General features: G+C 41.7%; 1 protein-coding gene across 2 annotated transcripts in view; it reads left to right on the top strand.

The window, feature by feature from the left end:
* The first annotated feature begins 2,815 nt into the window (after positions 1-2,815).
* Positions 2,816-17,898, top strand: part of COPB1 (COPI coat complex subunit beta 1) — a 38,572-nt gene continuing 23,489 nt past the window's right edge. For both annotated transcript variants that reach the window (XM_053304574.1, XM_053304564.1), the window contains exons 1-10: positions 2,816-3,097; positions 7,758-7,910; positions 8,804-9,033; positions 13,287-13,456; positions 13,570-13,684; positions 14,084-14,176; positions 14,590-14,727; positions 15,487-15,606; positions 17,043-17,150; positions 17,241-17,387. In XM_053304574.1, coding sequence (XP_053160549.1) covers positions 7,820-7,910; positions 8,804-9,033; positions 13,287-13,456; positions 13,570-13,684; positions 14,084-14,176; positions 14,590-14,727; positions 15,487-15,606; positions 17,043-17,150; positions 17,241-17,387 — 1,212 coding nt within the window. In that variant the 5' untranslated portion in view covers positions 2,816-3,097; positions 7,758-7,819. The remainder of the gene's footprint in view (positions 3,098-7,757; positions 7,911-8,803; positions 9,034-13,286; positions 13,457-13,569; positions 13,685-14,083; positions 14,177-14,589; positions 14,728-15,486; positions 15,607-17,042; positions 17,151-17,240; positions 17,388-17,898) is intronic.

The following is a 17,898-nucleotide window of genomic DNA, read 5'->3' as shown; positions in this document are numbered from 1 at the left end:
TACCAGATTCCACTCCCCCTTGGCAGAGGCAGCAGATGTACTGACACCTCCCTGGCCCACGGGGCTCCTATATGCCTTCCCTCCAACAACCATTATAGCCAAAGTTCTTCAAAAGCTCTTTCTAGAGGGAGCAACGATCATCTTCATAGCTCCTCATTGGCCCTGTCTGCCATGGTTCTTGGACCTGGCCTCCATGTCCGTCTGGGACCCATGGCCACTTCCCTGCCATCTGGATCTTCTATCTCAGGAGCCCATTCTTCACCTGGATCCAAACTGGCTCCAGCTCCACGCATGGATGTTGAGCACACCTCCCTAAAGAACTGTGGTTACTCGATGTCAGTGCAGAATACCATCTTAGTTTCAAGGAGACCATCTACTAATCAGATATATCTGGCCACCTGGGCAGCCTTTTCCAGATGGGCATGTAGGAAGCATGTTTTCCCCTTCACAGCTGACATTCCCATGGTTCTCTCCTTCTTTCAAAAGGGTCTGGACATCGGTCTACGCCCCAACATGTTGCGTAGGCAGATGTCAGCTCTTTAGTCAGTCTTAGATCTAAATGTTCAAGGGTCCACCCTTCTACACCCACACCTTAGATGTTTCCTCAGAGGAGCCAACAATCTGGCTCCTCCCCCTGTACCCTTCTTGGGACCTCAATAAGGTATTGAATGCCCTCACCCAAGAACCCTTCAAACCTCTACATTCAGTACCTTTTAAAATCCTCATGCAAGGTCCTGTTCCTCGTTGCCATAACTTTGGTCCACAGAATATCAGAGTTGAGGGCCCTATTGGCCAGGAAGAAACTTTGCATTTTACAACAGGATGCTGTTATACTTTGTCTCTTTTCACTCAGCCCTGGTGGCTCTTGGTCGCACAGTCTTACAACAGGTAGTCTAGCACATCTGCTCTATCCTCCCTACTCTTCCTCTGCTTGAGCATGTCCTGTTTGTGAAGGATGACCTCAGACAACTGTGGAAAAAGAAACATTGGTCTTACCTGTGAAGGGTTCTTTCTCTCAATGCCTGAGGTCATCTGCCCCACCTGCGGATATCTGTTCTCCCTGATGCCAGGGAAGGGGCCAGTTGCAGGAGGTGGTCGACTCCCAGGGTATTAGTATCCCTTGTCTTTCCAATTCTTATTCTGCGTATTTTCACTCTATTGGTTGATCTCCTCTGCTTTTTCTTTCCAAACAATATTTCTATAGACTTGCAAACTAAATTCTTTCTACCTAGCTCGACAGTTCCAGAATAGGGATTTTTTGGCGCCTCCAGCCAGCTACCAGATATTACCAATTAGTTTAAATTTGTACTTCCTGTCTTTTCCTGAGGCATGATTGGAGCACAACCCATTTGTGAAGGATGATCTCAACACTGTGAAAAAGAACCTTCCACAGGTAAGACCAATATTTCTATTTAATATATTGTTTTTAAAGCTCTTATAGTTTGCAGTAGAAGCACACTGAAAAACAGACTGAGACACCATTAAGATATAGCCCTCTCCTTACCTCTTCCTTTTTGTCCAAGGGCTGCCTTGTGCGTCTTCTTGTCAGAGAGGAAAGGCAGGTGCCACTGTATGGCACACGTTGCGCGTCTGAGCCTGTCTTATCTATCCCACTGCTTTTCAAGATGCATGTATTGTTAACTAATTTTTATACATCCCTGGTGAGCACTTTACCACGCTGCTTTGAAGTATTTATATATGTACACATGCATGCATGTAGATACACGGTAAACAGCCAAGTATCTTTATGTTGCATGGTGAGTGAAAAATAATCCATGTGCCACTTGGGAGCAGGATCACCTGGTGGTGATCACCCAGACTATTGCTAGCTGAGTTAAGTGAACCATAGGTTTGCTTAATCTTGGTGAAACAATGGGTTTAAATATGGGACTTAGTGCGGGGGCACTTCACAGCCTGGGTTAAGCTGTGCGTGTGAATACCCTTTAAATCCCTGTCCTATATCTGTTGCTGAATGCACTTAATTGATTTTCTTACTTTTGATTAAGCCTCTCACCCAAACTTCAAACACAGATGCAGCAGCTTTATTTTAGTAAATATCTAGGGCTCTGAATCGATGAATAGCCCAAAATATATTTATTCAGAAATGAGATCAACTAAATTCAATGGGACTTCATAATAACTATAGGTTAGGAGACTGAGCCCTTAATTGAGAATAAGCTCCTCTTAAACTCTCTGGAACTTTGGTGTGGACATACATAAGACTGGTCTGTAAAAGGGTTTGGGTGTAGTCCTTTTAAAGGTGCCATCTAGGGTTGCCACGTTGATGGAAATAATTCCTTACCATAACATCAAAGCCTGTCGGGGAGGGACCTTCAGGAGAGCTTTTGATTCATGCTACTTCGAAAGACAGCAAATTCTAATTAAGTTTTCTGAAGTTCAGCCTCACTTGTCGAAGGCCTGTTGCTTCTTGCATTTCTTCCTGCCACTCCACGCAGGAGATTAAAAGGGCTTTTCACAAGACTGCAGATGCTGCATCGGGTAATGAGTGCTTTAGAGAGAAGTGGGACTCAAAAATGCCACTAGAGAAAAGTGATCTCTCGGACCTTATACAAAGGATGGGCCAAAGATGAGGGGAAGGGGTTTACCCAGTCCTAGCAAGAGCGCCAACCCAGCCAGGAGGCAGCACTGGCGCCTGAGAACGAACAAGTGCAACAGTAACCAGATATCGCTTGGCTTATTCGCGCGGTAATTAGATGGGGGGGGGAGCCCAGAGACCCTGATTTCACAAGCTACCTCGGAGTTTATTGCGAGGCAAGAGGAGAGGACGGAGCTCGACTACGAGGTTCGGGCCATTAACACGTAAAACCGGGGGCGAAGGGAGCGGAAGAGGCCGAACCTTCTTCCCTGATCATCATCCTGTTCGCGTTCCTGCGATCAGCAGAGGCGTGTCCCGTTAGGGCCGCCGTACCTCCTATCGATGTGGCCTGCGCTCGGAGTGCTTCCACGTCAGCTGGAGCAGGCAGCGGCGCCAGGAGGACCAGGAAGGCGGGGGGGGGGGACGAGCCACTCCGGTGAGCTTAGGAGGTGGCCGCGAGGAGTCGGTGACCGTCTTTCGAGTCCGGGACGCCGCGCCGAGGTAGCTCCCTGTGCCTGAAATCCGCTTGCGCGCCTGGGTCGCGCGTTCGGTTCTAGCGGGGCAGGGGGCAGGAGCAATGCGGGGCCCAGGAGGCGCCTGGCCGCTGGGGGCGGGGAGTCCTCCCGGGGCTCCAGTTGGGTGACGACAAGGCGGAGAAGGCCCTACTTAGCGCCCTTCTAATCGGGTCTTCTTCTTCGCTCAAGTTCAACTTTTCCCGGATAGCGGCGCAGACTCAGGAGGAGGCGCCCTGAATCATTCCATGGGGACTGCTGGCTAAGCAGTGGAGGTTGGGACTGGACCCCTTTCTTGAGAAGATTAGCTCAAGGAGGCAGAGACTAGTTGCTTGCTCCAATCCTCCTATCCACCGGGTACCCTGTTGTTCCGAGTGGGGTCCCTGTTGCCACACTTTCTGTCTGTGCATACTTGGCCAAATGGACATTTTGCTATTCGTTAGGCGTTTTGCGTACAGAAGCTTGTGAGATGGGATTTGCTGGATTAATTAAATCAATACACAGTGCACTGTCGTGAACATCGTGCAGAGCGAAGCGTGTGTCTGTCTGTCGGCAACATCTGTTTTTTCTTTCTTTCTGAGCACCTCTCAGTGTTCCTAGTCTACGTGTGCAGAGACTTCAGCCCACCTAGGCAAGGGGCAGGCCAGAGAAGGTCCATCTAGTCCAGGATCCTTTTCCCCACACTGGTCAGCCAGACTCCTCTGGGGAAATCGCATGGAGGGTATGAAGACTGATACTTCCCAGCAACTGGGATGTAGTGGCATTCGTCAAGGCTCGATAAAGCCAGTTGTCAGGGAGCCATGGTGCTTAGACCTGTTGTGCCTAGACTAGGATATTCAGAGATAGAGTTACTGAATAGAATCTTTATTGGTCCCAGTCAGCCCTGTTTCTGTTCTGACTATGCTGCTTCTAAAGGGAATAAAGAGAAACCCATTTGTCCTCCTCCACAAAGTCCATCACTAAGTTTGTCAATTTTGCCAAGTGCCCATTGTCTGGCTCGTAAGTTTTGGGGCTGGCTCCGAGATCTAAAGAATATTTGTCAAGGGCTGGCATGCTTATGCTGAACATGAAGGTTCCATTTAGCCATCATGGCTGTAGATAGAGCTATCCTCCATTAATTTGCCTAATCTGCTTTCTAAAGCCAATTAAACCAATGGCTATAACTGCATTCTGTGGCAGTTAGTTCCATGCACTGGAACTCTGCACTGTGCAAAGACATTTCTTTTTGTCAGTCCTGAATCTGTTGCAAATCAATTTCATTGTATAAGGGTGAGTGCATAAAGTTTCTCTATATGCACTTTCTCCACACCATGTGTAACTTGATAACACTTTATCACACTTCTCTGATGCTTCTGTCTCTTCCCTCCCACCCCCATTTAAGTAGCCCTAAAACTTTGGCCTTTTTCATAGGAAAATTTTGCTTGCCCTTTTCTGCACCTTTTCCAATTCTACATTGTCCTTTTTGAGACTGAATAACCAGAAACTATGTAAGGTATTTCAAATGTGGCTGTACCATGAATTTCTAAAATAGCATTTTTATTTACTAGCTATTTTATTTAGAATTCCTTTCCTGGTAATCCCCAGTATGAAATTTGCATTCTTCACCACTGCAGCAGTCTGTCAGTCTTTTCACTGAGCTCTCCACCATGATTCCAAGACCTCCTTCCTGGTCAGAATCCATCAGTTTATTTATAGAGTTGGGGATTTTTGCCTCACTGTGCATCACTGCATACTTTCTTTACTGAATCTCATTTGCCATATTTGTATACTACCTTTCAGACTGAACTCTCTCAAAGCAGTTTACATAGAGTTATAAAGAAATAATCCGGTTTTGGGCTGTGGCTGCTGGTAGTTCTTAAAGCTAATGCATACCTGATGTAACTAGCTGCCAGGAAGAACTTGGCAGCAAAAGACAACAGTTGTGCAGGGGTCAAGGTTGGTCCATCACTGGACTGCACAAGTATAAGAGGTATTTGGCTACCTCTACATACATTTGTTATGTGGAGCAAGGGGTGGTGGGGAGGCAAGATAGCAGCAGTCCTCACTCCAGGTTGAATGTTCTGGGTGCTGATGGTTTCTGACGCAGCCTAACGTAACTAGCCCTCAGGAAAATAATCTCCAGGAAGAACCTGCCAGCAGATGCTGGTTATATGGGGTGAGGCTTCTCCTCCATTTGCCCCCAGTGTAAGGGTGGAACCTGTCCACTGTTACTTTTCTGTAAAGTAAAGGTAAAGTTGTGCCCTCAAGTCTGTATCAACTCCTGGTGACCACAGAGCCATGTGGTTTTCTTTGGTAGAATACAGGCAGGGTTTACCATTGCCATCTCTCCCGCGCAGTATGAGATGATGCCTTTCAGCATCTTCCTATATCGCTGCTGCCCAATATAGGTGTTTCCCATAGTCTGGGAAACATACCAGCGGGGATTCAAATCAGCGACCTTTCGCTCCCTAGGCAAGTTACTTCCAAACAGCAGAAAGGACTTGGGAGATGGTACTGGTCCTTGCCCGTACAAGCTGGCAAAGATGCATAGCTGACTGCCTGGGATGAGTGTAAATCTTAAGACAAAAACGGTTTCTGTTCCCAACAGTCTTGGTCATGCTCTACAGTCTGGATGTGGTACAATATTCTGTTTTCCTATTCATGTCCTTATTTCAGTCAGACAGGATGTTAATCCATAAAGGTTGTTGAGGAAAATCCTTGATAATATACCATCCATGATCCACTGCATTATTATCAGTGCTTTTCCAGTAGAGGTGTGCTACGTAGGTGAGAGAGAACCCAAAATAGCAAGATCCATCTCATTTCCATGAGGCACAGACTGGTTATCTTTTTGTTGGACCCACTTAATTTACTGTCATTTTGATGGATCAGTGTGGTAGTCTCACTCTGAACCAGTATCATTGAATATTGGAATTATTAAGTTTTTAGATGAAGAGAAGTGATTATCTGCTCCTTCTGGGTTTTTTTGAGCTGAACCTTCTGTGTTTGGAATACATGCTTTTAGGACATTGTTTCAAAATCAATGGAGATACTTTTGTCTTGGAATTAAGTTCGTGTGTGCAAACCGACTAAAGTTTGAGCACTTAAATTAAGTTCATATTTTACTCTACCATCGAAATCAATAGGACATTCAGGTCAGTCCTATCCATGTTACTCAGAAGTAAATCTTGCTAAATTCAGTAGGGCTTACTGTCAAGTTTGCATAGGTTTACAGCCTTCAGATGCTTAATTTTTGCTGGGTCATGCCTCCATTTTCAATAAGGTATATAACCAACGAAGTTTGCTTAAGATCTTGCTTAAGATCTAGGCAGTGTACAAAGTTTAACATCACAAATGTGAAAACAATATAAAACAGTTAAAATTCATAGAACAGATAAAAATCTCAGTAAGTAAAAACATTAACATTTAAATTTCAGTTAAAAGCCTGGGAAAACAGGAGTGTCTTGAGAGTCTTCCTAAAAGCAAGCAGAGGTGGAGATGTTCTTATTTCAACAGGGAGTGTATTCCAGAGTCCTGGGGCAGCTACAGAGAAGGCCCGATTCAGGATTGCCACCAAATGAGCTGGTCGCAATCATAACTGGACCTCTCCAGATGATCTTAATAGATGACAAAGTTCATGACAGAAAAGGTGTGCTCTTAAGAACCCTAGATCCAAGCCATTGAGGGCTTTATAGGTAATAACCAGCACTTTGTATTTCATTTGGAAACCTATTGGCAGCCAGTGCAATTCTTTCAAAATCGGTGTCATATGGTCCCTTCGTGTTGACCCAGAGACTAATCTGGCTGCCACATTCTGTACCAACTGTAATTTCTGGACTACATACAAAGGCAGTCCCACATAGAGTGCATTACAGTAGTCAAGCCTAGAGGTTACTAGCATATGTACCACTGTTTTAAGGTCATTAAATCCAGATATGGCCGTATCAGGCATATCGGTCAAAGCAGATAAAAAGCACTCCTGGCCACTGCCTCGACCTGAGAAACCAGAGAGAGTTTGGGATCCAGGAGCACTCCTAGACTACGTACCTGATCTTTCAGGGGGAGTGTAATCCCTTCCAGAAAAGGCAGATCTAAATTATCTCTCAAATCCTGACCTGCTACTGTCAGTACCTCAATCTTATTTGGATTCACCCTCATTATCCCTCATCTAGCTCATTATTGCCTCCAGACGGGCATTCAGGGGAGTTATGCCATTTCCTGAAGAAGTTGGAATGGAGAAATAGATCTGGGTGTTATCAGCAAATTAATAATGTGGTTAAACCCTTGGGTGCACTGTAAACAATCTAAAACAGAATATTCTGTATTTCTGTTTCATTTATATATGCTTATTACTAATAAATAATACATTTGTATGTTAAAATTGCAACGCTGATGGATTGGAGTAGTCCTGTTGAGGTTATTAGAACTATTACCTTAAGACTTGGTTGTGTATGTTTTCACATTTATGGCAACTTTTTGGTATCTATCATGTGTATAAAGTATAGGTTTGAAGATTTAATTGGAAGGCAATTTTTAACATTGAAATCAATATTTTAAGCAATAATTCTAAAGAAAAACTAATATCATTTCGTGAAAAACTTTGGAAGCCACTCTTAGGTTGCATGTAAAGCAAGTTCTGCATTTGCTACGTTAATGGATTTATTTTCTAGGTTTCATAAGCCATTCCCCCCCCAAAATTCTTGCATTTTGGGTGCCTTTGTAAAGAAACACCATGACAGCTGCAGAAAATGTCTGCTATACGTTAATCAATGTCCCAATGGACTCAGAACCACCATCTGAAATTACCTTAAAGAATGACTTGGGTGAGTAATATAAAAAAACCCCAACAAACTTGAGAGTATTTGTGTATTTATTTCAAGTATATTGTCATTGATAAATCAACTATATGAGTTGTTTTGATTTTGTTTTTTGTTTTGTATATTGTTTGTTATAATTGAAAGGTGGTGTATATATTTTGTACACTATTTATAAGCCATGTTTTCTGCCCAAGTGGCACTCAGAATGGTGAATAAGTATAAGAAAATGAAACAACGATAAAATCCAAATTTGTGAAATGTTAAAACAATTATCGTACACAAGTCCATTAAATTCTACAGTGGCAACTAAAAACAGGTAACCCACCATAGAATCAGTGTGAGGACTGATCAGAGCAAAGTTTTTTTTCTTCAGAATGACAATAAAAAAGGAGCCAGGTAAATTCTCATTCTCACCTGGGCAAAGGACTGGATATAGAATAAACTGTGATAAGTGGCAGATTAAAATTCCTTCTGTACTCTGATGCAGCTGTGCTGAGTAGCAGATAAATGTTGCTGCTTTGAGTATGCTCTGCAGTGTGCAAGTCTTGCACGTTACAGTAGCTGGGTAGAATTCTGCCATTTGGTGATTGTATGTGAGAATTTGCCTTGAGTCGAGTTGTCTTCACTGACAAACCTATCAATGACATAAAATTTGTGCAAGCCTTCCCACTGCCTAGCAACTCCTCCATTTTCATGCTGTACAATACAGCTGCATCAAAATGCAGCAAGATTTTAGCTTTAATTCAGGACAGTAGCCTGCCTTTCAAGTAGCCTTCCATGCGTGCATGATCATCATCATGTAATAAAATTTAGTAGTCTGCGGTACAACATCTGAGAATTGTTGCGTTTGAATATATTGTGTCTTAATTTTAACTTACGCAGCTTTTTCCCCCTACCAGAAAAGGGAGATGTGAAGTCCAAGACGGAGGCCTTGAAGAAAGTAATCATAATGATCTTAAATGGTGAAAAGTTGCCTGGACTTCTGATGACTATTATTCGGTTTGTGCTGCCACTTCAAGATCACACCATCAAAAAACTACTTTTAGTGTTTTGGGAAATAGTTCCCAAGACCACTCCGGATGGTAGACTGCTTCAAGAAATGATTCTTGTTTGTGATGCCTACAGAAAGGTTAATCTCTTATTTATGTCATATAGCTGTAATATATGATAAACCTTAATATTTTTGATAGAAACAAATTCTCTGTTCTAATTTCCTCTTTCCTGAATGAGCCAGTATTGTGGGGAGTGTTGATAGGCAAAAAAACCAGTTGCAAAACAGGTTTTAATATTTTCAGTCAACAGAATTGTGTGCAACTTTGATCTGTACTCTGTGTTTTAGTACATTCAGGAGATCCTCATGCTTAAAAGGAAGTTGTTAGCTTGTGTGATTTTTTCTTTGATCACATTAGATTGGGTTCAAAGATGTCTTTCCATTTGTGAAGGTATGTTTTCTCTGAAGGGCTGTTTTACACCTTATGCTAAGACTATTTTGCAAATTAAACTAAATCTAAAGATGCTCTTCTGACTATATCAGAGCTTGAGCATAAGAACTGTATTAAAAGTATTTCATGAACTAATCTGCAAGCTCTTGTATGAACATCTGCAGTACAGCACTAGCAGCTATTTGGCTTCCATTCTTGGTTCTTTAGATCCAAGCCAGAACACCTGTTACATAGCATTAAACTGGTCAACATTTGAAAAAGAAATTATCTCTACATAAGAACGGCCTTGCTGGATCAGCCCCAAGGTCCATCTAGTCAAGCATCCTATTTCACACAGTGGTCCACCAGATGCCGCTGGAAGCCTAAGATAGGAGTTTAGGGCATGCCCTCTCTCCTGCTGTTACTCCCCTGCAACTGGTATTCAGAGGCATCCTTCCTTTGAGGCTGGAGGTGGCCTATAGCCCTCCAACTAGTAGCCGTTGATAAACCTCTCCTCCATGAAGTTATCCAAACCCCTTTTAAAGCCATCCAGGTTGTTGGCTGTCACCACATCTTGTGGCAGAGAATTCCACAAGTTGATTATGTGTTGTGTGAAAAAGTACTTCCGTTTGTTGGTCCTATATTTCCTGGCAATCAATTTCATGGGATGACCCCTGGTTCTAGTGGTGTCCCTCTATAAACTTTTTCCACTCCATGCATGATTTTATAGACCTCTATCATGTCTCCCCACAGTCTTTTTTCTAAACTAAAAAGCCTCAGGTGTTGTAGCCTTGCCTCATAAGAAAGGTGTCTAGGCCCCTGATTATATTGGTTTCCCTCTTCTGCACTTTTACCAGTTCTACAATGTCCTCTTTTAGATGTGGTGACCAGAATTATACGCAGTACTCCAGGTGTGGCCGCACCATCGTTTTGTATAAAGGCATTATAATATTAGCCGTTTTATTTTCAATCCGCTTCCTAATGACCCCTAGCATGGAATTGGCCTTTTCCACAGCTGTCACAGATTGAGTCAACACTTTCAATGAGCTGTCCACCACTACCCCAAGATCCTTCTCCTGGTCAATCATGGACAGCTCAGATCCCATCAGCGTATACATGGAGTCGTCCCAATGTGCATCACTTTTCACTTGCCAACACTGAAGCTCATTTCCCATTTTGTCACCCACTCCCCCAGTTTGAAGAGATCCTTTTGGAGCTCCTCACAATCTATTTTGGATTTCACTACCTGAAAGAGTTTGGTATCATCTGCCAATCTGGCCACCTCGCTGCTTACCCCTACTTCTAGATCATTTATGAATAAATTAAAAAGCACCGGTTCCAGTACAGATCCCTGGGGGACCCCACTTCTTACTTCCCACCATTGTGAGAACTCTCCATTTATCCCTACCCTCTGTTTCCTGTCTTTCAACCAGTTAGCAATTCACACATGTCTTATCCCATGACTGCTAAGTTTTCTCAAGAGTCTTTGATGAGGAACTTTGTCAAAAGCTTTTTGGAAGTCCAGGTATACTATGTCAACCGGGATCACCTTTATCCATACAACTTTTGACACTCTCAAAGAACTCCAAAAGATTTGTGAGGCAAGATTTACCTTTGCAGAAGCCATGCTTGTTCTCTCCCAGCAGGGCTGTTCTATGTGCTTTACAATTTTATCCTTGAGGATGTTTTCCATCAATTTTCCTGGAACAGATGTTAAGCTAACTGGCCTGTAATTTCCTGGATTGCCTTTGGATCCCTTTTTGAAAATCAGTGTTACATTTGCTACCTTCCAGTCCTCCAGTACTGAGCCTGATTGTAGGGATAAGTTATATATTTTAGCAAGGAGGTCGGCAATTTCACATTTGAGTTCTTTAAGGACTCTTACATGGATGCTGTCTGACAGAGGTCTTCTATTTTTATCATGTTAGTAGCTCTCATTGTCAAGGCATCAGCATAATCCAGGTAACAGAAGTCGGAAAGGAGCTCAGTCTATCCTACCAGCTACTCTGATCTGTGAAAACCCTTAGAATATCTCTGCCGTTTGCAGCTGAAATATAGTTTTAATTCTTTAGCTTTATTTTTGAATGGATTACTGTTTTTCTAAGCCTCTAGTGTGTTACCTTTGGATACTAGATACATTATTACAAAATTTTAGGCACTAGATTGTGTAAACTTAATCTTCTGTGCCCATAATAATGCTTTCTCTGTCGCTAATTAAAAAAACCCTGCTAACTTGGCGAAGAGGCACCTTTTAACATGCAATTCTCTTTATTTAGCAGGGTGAGAATAACTGACCCTATCCACCCCAAGCACAGTACCTCCAGTGACTGTTGCTGGTGTCAATCTTATGTTTATTTTAGATTGTGAGCCCTTTGGGGACAGGGATCCATCTTATTTATTTATTATTTCTCTGTGTAAACCACCCTGAGCCATTTTTGGAAGGGCGGTATAGAAATAATAATAATAATTAAAAAAAAGAAAGAAAAACAAGTTAAAATAATCGATATAGCAATAACAGGGGATACCAGAATAGAAGAAAAAGAAATAGACAAAAATCACAAAATACAAAGATCTACAAATTGAAATTGAAAGGCTGTGGCAGAAAAAGACCGAAATAATCCCAGTGGTAATTGGCGCACTAGGTGCAATTCTAAAACAACTTGAAGAGCACCTCAACACCATAGGGGCCACAGGAATCACCATCGGCCAATTACAAAAAGCAACTTTACTGCGAATAGCCTATATTCTGCGACGATATCTGTAATAACAGCAACAACATTGACAATAAAATTCAGCCATCCCAGGTCCTTGGGAAGGACTCGATGTCTGGATAAAACAAACCAGTCAATAACACCTGTCTGACTATGTAAACAAGAAATAATAATATTGGCCATGCGTTTGTGCTGTGCAGCACATGACCTTCTATCTAGAAGATTTTTTTTAGTAATTAAAATTCTAGAATTCTTTTTTAAAAGTCTTTGAAATTCCAATAAATCTGTGCCCAAGTACTTGAGCACCATCACAGGAAAGCATTGTATTTGATAACTATGAATCCAATAGCCTGTGTTGGGCTTAAAGCCTGATTGTAAGTATTTTCTTGGAAGTATGTTTAGGATTTCAGCCCATGTTTTTGAAGGGCAGGATTCAGATCTCTGCATGACTATTTGATATCTGAATGGCTTTGAGTGGTTACTGTCTCTGCCACAGTTCTCCATTTCTAAAAGGAGCTGAATAGTGAATGCTGGAAACAGAAGACCTGGATGCAAAGATCCCCCTGTACTAATAGAAGGCACTTCCACTTGCCTGTGCCTTTTTTCCTTGCCGATCTCTCCTCACCCTCAATCCCAGCTGCAACCCCTTGTGTCGCATTGTATGAAGGTTCTCCAACCCTTTAGTGGCCTTTCGCAAAGAACTGCAGTCAGGGAAGGAATTAGGTGACACCTTCCCCACTGTGTGCAAGAAGTGCCTTCACATCTTACAGGAGTAATATTTAAATTCAACCCCATGGCTGAGATGAAGATTTCATGCAAAAATGTTAAATAAGAATCATCATCTATGTTTGATAAACCAGCATCTTGATGTTAAATCCACAACTATATTATTACAAAAATAAATAATAACCCCATGTTAACTAGAGATGTTTAAAACTGCAAGGACAGTTGAATAATCAAAGATTTTCCTTTCCATCCTAGTGCTATGACTTTGATCGTGTTGCATGAGGGGAGACGCTTTAGTTCAGTTGAGAGTGGGGAGCCAATTTTCTACCCTGCCCTCAATTCCCCATGTCTCTTACAAAGCTACTCTTTGGATCCAAACCATGGCTATGTTGTAATAATGAGTATCAGTGTTAGATCATTTTAGCTCTTGTCCAGATTAGGAGGGCTGAGTCTTATGAGGAAGAATGGAATGTAGTGACATCTGGTTTCTGGAAACACTTAGCATCTTGATTTTGTTATCTCAGGATCTTCAACATCCAAATGAGTTCATCCGAGGCTCCACTCTTCGCTTTCTTTGCAAGCTTAAAGAAGCAGAACTATTGGAACCCTTGATGCCAGCTATTCGGGCATGTCTGGAACATCGTCATAGCTATGTGCGCAGAAATGCAGTCCTTGCCATCTATACAATTTACAGGTAAATTATGTGCATTTACTGAAGTCTTAAAGCTGCCAGGCCAAAACTTTGTGCTAATACACTTGCGTTATTGAGCATTACATTTGTAAGCTTTATTTGTGTTCTTTTAAAAGAAACTTCGAGCATCTTATCCCTGATGCCCCTGAATTGATCCATGACTTTCTGGTGAATGAGAAGGATGCAAGTTGCAAAAGAAATGCCTTTATGATGCTAATTCATGCTGATCAGGTAAAAAATATGGCCCTTGATCTCGAATTATTTTTCTAATGCTTTATATCAACTATCTGTTATAATCGTGAGGGTCTCTACTAGGCTGAATAGTAAGATATTAATGGATAGCATCCAGAGTAATACATGCATAAGTGGAATTGTGCATGTTGGAGAGATATGATTTTCGCCAAACCACCACCCCCTGTGCCTGCTGAAACCCTTGGGGACATGCTTTTAGTGGGAATAGGGAGGTGCAGAGGGAAAGAGGGATTGACACAAATAATTCCCTTCTCCATGTGTGAGTAGAAGCATTCCACTCGCACACATCTTACTATGAATGCTGCCCAGTAAATGCACAGGGGTTATACAGGGGGAAAGAGCAAAACTCATGTTTATGTCTGTGTTTTCTTTCTGAAGGATCGAGCTTTGGATTACTTGAGTACCTGCATTGATCAAGTTCAGACATTTGGTGACATTCTCCAGCTGGTTATTGTGGAACTAATCTACAAGGTACAGGAAACAAAGACTGTTTCTTCATTGTGAAGGAATTGAAACTTAAGCTTCAATCCTTTAGTTCAGCTATTAGAAAAGGCTGGGGGTGGGGGAAGATTAATACTGTAGCATCTTAACTACTAATACATCTTCATAATAGAAACTTTTGTGGGTCAGAGCCCACTTCATTAGATGAAAAAAAAGGAATGTGTTTTAATATTATGCCTTCTGAAAAAGACTTCTGTATTGGCGATTTACTTCATTTTTAGAGATTCTGTGTTTATTCAACTCAATTTCCTTTGTTTCACCAACAAAAGTATTATGGTAACCAGGGAGAAGCTCCTTAGATTCTATTACCCTATTTTAAAGTAATGCCCATTCTTTCTTCACTTTGTAAACACAGCTTCTCTATCTGTTATTTCTTCATCTAGGTTTGTCATGCTAATCCATCAGAAAGAGCTCGATTCATTCGATGTATCTTCAATTTACTGCAATCTTCAAGTCCTGCAGTAAAATATGAAGCAGCAGGAACTTTAGTGACGCTCTCTAGTGCGCCAACTGCAATCAAGGTACTGAAATGCATTGCTGTGATATCAAATATTTTATATTGTCCTGGAAATCAATACATTATGATACATTTTGGTATTGTGAGTTAAAGATTCCTAAACTTTATACACTGTTTCAATTCACAAGAGTATATCTCAGAAGTGCTCCTCTCTCTCTTGATTGCTAGCAAATGGATGTGAATGTCACACAAACTGTTATCCCACTTGTAATTCAGTACACAAACATTTTGATAGAATTGACTGCTCAGTCATGTTGACTGTCTCACATCCTAATGTAACTGCTTCATTTCATGATCAAACTGTGTTAATGGGCCAGAAGAGAAGGAAGTCAGTGCAAACCGCTGAGCTATTTAGTTTGTGGGATAAACTGAAGAAACCATGCCCACCTGTGTCCACCAGCCCAGTTGCATTAGAGGTGATATGTAATGATGAGGAGCAGGATCACAGCGGTGACCTCCACATCCTAATATATGTATGTCCATCTCTCCACAAAACTGGGAATGGGAATCCTAGACAAGTGTGAGAGTCCTACATATATATTTTTGTTACTTAGATTGACTCCATGTAGATAGTCAGGTAAATGTGCATAGAATTCTTTTCAGTGCTCTTTCACTCACCCTGAATGTGACATGAGAAGTTAGTTTAAAAATCAGCATTGTTTCTCATGAATGCTACTTTCACCAGATAGTTGCTTTCACTCAGGCTTTGCTGTATCACAAGTAGGAATGCTTTAAACATTTTAACTTTTTTTTTAAACTTAAGGCAGCGGCTCAGTGCTATATTGACCTGATTATTAAAGAAAGTGACAACAATGTTAAACTGATTGTCTTGGATCGCTTGATTGAACTCAAGGAACACCCTGCCCATGAAAGAGTATTGCAGGTAGGTTTTGGTTCCACAGATTTAAAACTGAATATTAGCAGGACAGTGTTATGGTAATAGAATAGCCCATATATTTGAAAAGGTAGGATTTTTACAGAGTTATGAGGATACCATGGACAGACAGGAAAACAAACAAATGGATCATAGAACAAATCAATCCAGAGTTTTCACTCAAGGCACAAATGACCAGGCTCAAACTATCATACTTCAGACACATTATGCGAAAACCCAGCTCCCTTGAGAAGTCCATAATGCTGGGAAAAGTTGAAGGAAAGAGAAGAAGACATCCAGCAGCAACGTGGATGGACTAAGTTACGACAACAATGAATGCACCACTGAGAGACCTTAAAGGCCAAGTTGAAGACAGATCATCCTGGAGAGAATCTATGTGGTCGCTAAGAGTCGACACCAACGGCATTCAATCAATCAATCAATCAATCAATCAATATAGAGCTATATTGGCAGTTGTTTAAAACATCAAACTACCTTGGCTAGAAAAATTGAACTATGGAAAGGCAAACTATTTGCTACAAGAAGAGTAACTAGGCCCTGATTGGTTGGGATTTTTTACTGTGTGTGTTTAAAGAAATCAGACAGATGCTTTACCTTTTCTTGGACAAAGGTTTTCTCCTGAAAATCCACCAGCTGCTGCTGTTACCCTCTCTCAGGTTTCAGATGAATGTTTGTTGTGAAGATTCATTTGGAAACCCACCCTAGGTAGAAAGCAACTGAAACGGAAAACAAATGGTAGGAGGAAAAAGGTTAAGCAGCTTCCTAAATATAGGAAACTTGGTTCCTGAGGATGCATTTTATTTTTTTAAAACCTTGCTTTGTTACACATTAGTATACTGCTATATAGCACATACTGTGCCCCATAGTTGTGTGGATGATAGTCTTCCCCCCACTATTTTTTAAACTAGTGGGACTGGGCGCAGAGCATCTGCACCTCTAGTTGGGCTCAGCTGCCCCCCCCATGCTGCCGCTGCTGCTGTCACACCCTGGGGGGCCAGGCCATCTCACCGCCTCCCTCCACCTTGCCATCCTCCTCCTAGGGGCAGCGGTGCTTCACCCGCTGCCCATTGTCCTTTCGCCTTTCTCCTCAGGGCAGTGCTGCCGCCTCCCTCCGCCTTGCCGCTCATCCTCTTCGTCCAACCACCTCCTGGCGTACACTGCCCTAACCGGCTCCGGGCGTGCGCTCCTCCCTCCTGCCCTTGCGCATGCCGCCCCCTCTGGGCCAATCATTGGTCGCGGCTGCAGCACAGGCGGAGCTTGCCACATGCACATATAGAAGATTAGTAACTCTCTTTGATGCCATTTGGAAATGCTTGCACACACAAAATTCCAATGTTAAACTGACAGTTGCCTATAAATGAATTTTTTTAAAAATTATATTTATCATATTTTTATACTGCCTGATATTTTGTGTTTTATTTCAGGATCTGGTAATGGACATACTGAGAGTTCTTAGTACTCCAGATCTGGAAGTGCGCAAAAAGACTCTACAGTTAGCTCTTGATCTTGTATCTTCCAGAAATGTAGAAGAGGTATTTTTTAAAAAACTAATTTGCTTTCTTCGTTTTAATCTTCCTTTTTGCCTTGTTTTCAAAACATTTGCATTTTTTTTTGTGGTCTAGCTGGTGATTGTTTTGAAGAAAGAAGTAATTAAAACAAATAATGTGACAGAGCATGAAGATACTGATAAATACAGACAGTTGCTTGTTCGGACATTACACTCTTGTAGCGTTCGGTTTCCTGATATGGCTGCAAACGTCATTCCTGTGGTATGCAAATGATTCAACATTGTTTTCAGTGTCCCACAGTTCTAGTTACAGTTAACCTGTTATCTCTGTTGACATACTCTAAACTAAACCTGAATGAGATTTAGAGGAGCTCATTCAGGGCAAGTTGCCTGTAGTTTATTGCTGTTTTAAAAATACCTTAAGATATTTTTCTTCCAGCCCAGAATGTTTTCCTCATTTGTAAGTTAGCACTTCTTTCTAGGTTATTAAATTTTTATTATTTAAAATACAATGTTTAAAAGAAGAAAAGATAAGTGTGTAACTAGATTGAAGTCGTAGAATACTACGTTATGAGAATTATTACGTTCTTTAATGTATATTGTGTTATTGCTTGAAGAGTATCAATCTTGTGTATTCTTAAAGATTTGGCTCTATAGGTTTTGAATTAGGAAAGCTTAAAAGCTTTCCTGAGTCTGAGAGTAAAGAAATGCTCCATTGGGAATTTCTTTTGCAAAAGTTCCATGGAAATGAATGGGAGCTCTGCTAGAGTCAT

Source organism: Hemicordylus capensis, chromosome 1 (genome assembly GCF_027244095.1).
Source record: "Hemicordylus capensis ecotype Gifberg chromosome 1, rHemCap1.1.pri, whole genome shotgun sequence".
Classification (NCBI taxonomy): domain Eukaryota; kingdom Metazoa; phylum Chordata; class Lepidosauria; order Squamata; family Cordylidae; genus Hemicordylus; species Hemicordylus capensis.
The sequence above is the reverse complement of the archived record's forward strand: the minus strand, read 5'-3'. Positions and strand labels throughout refer to the sequence as shown.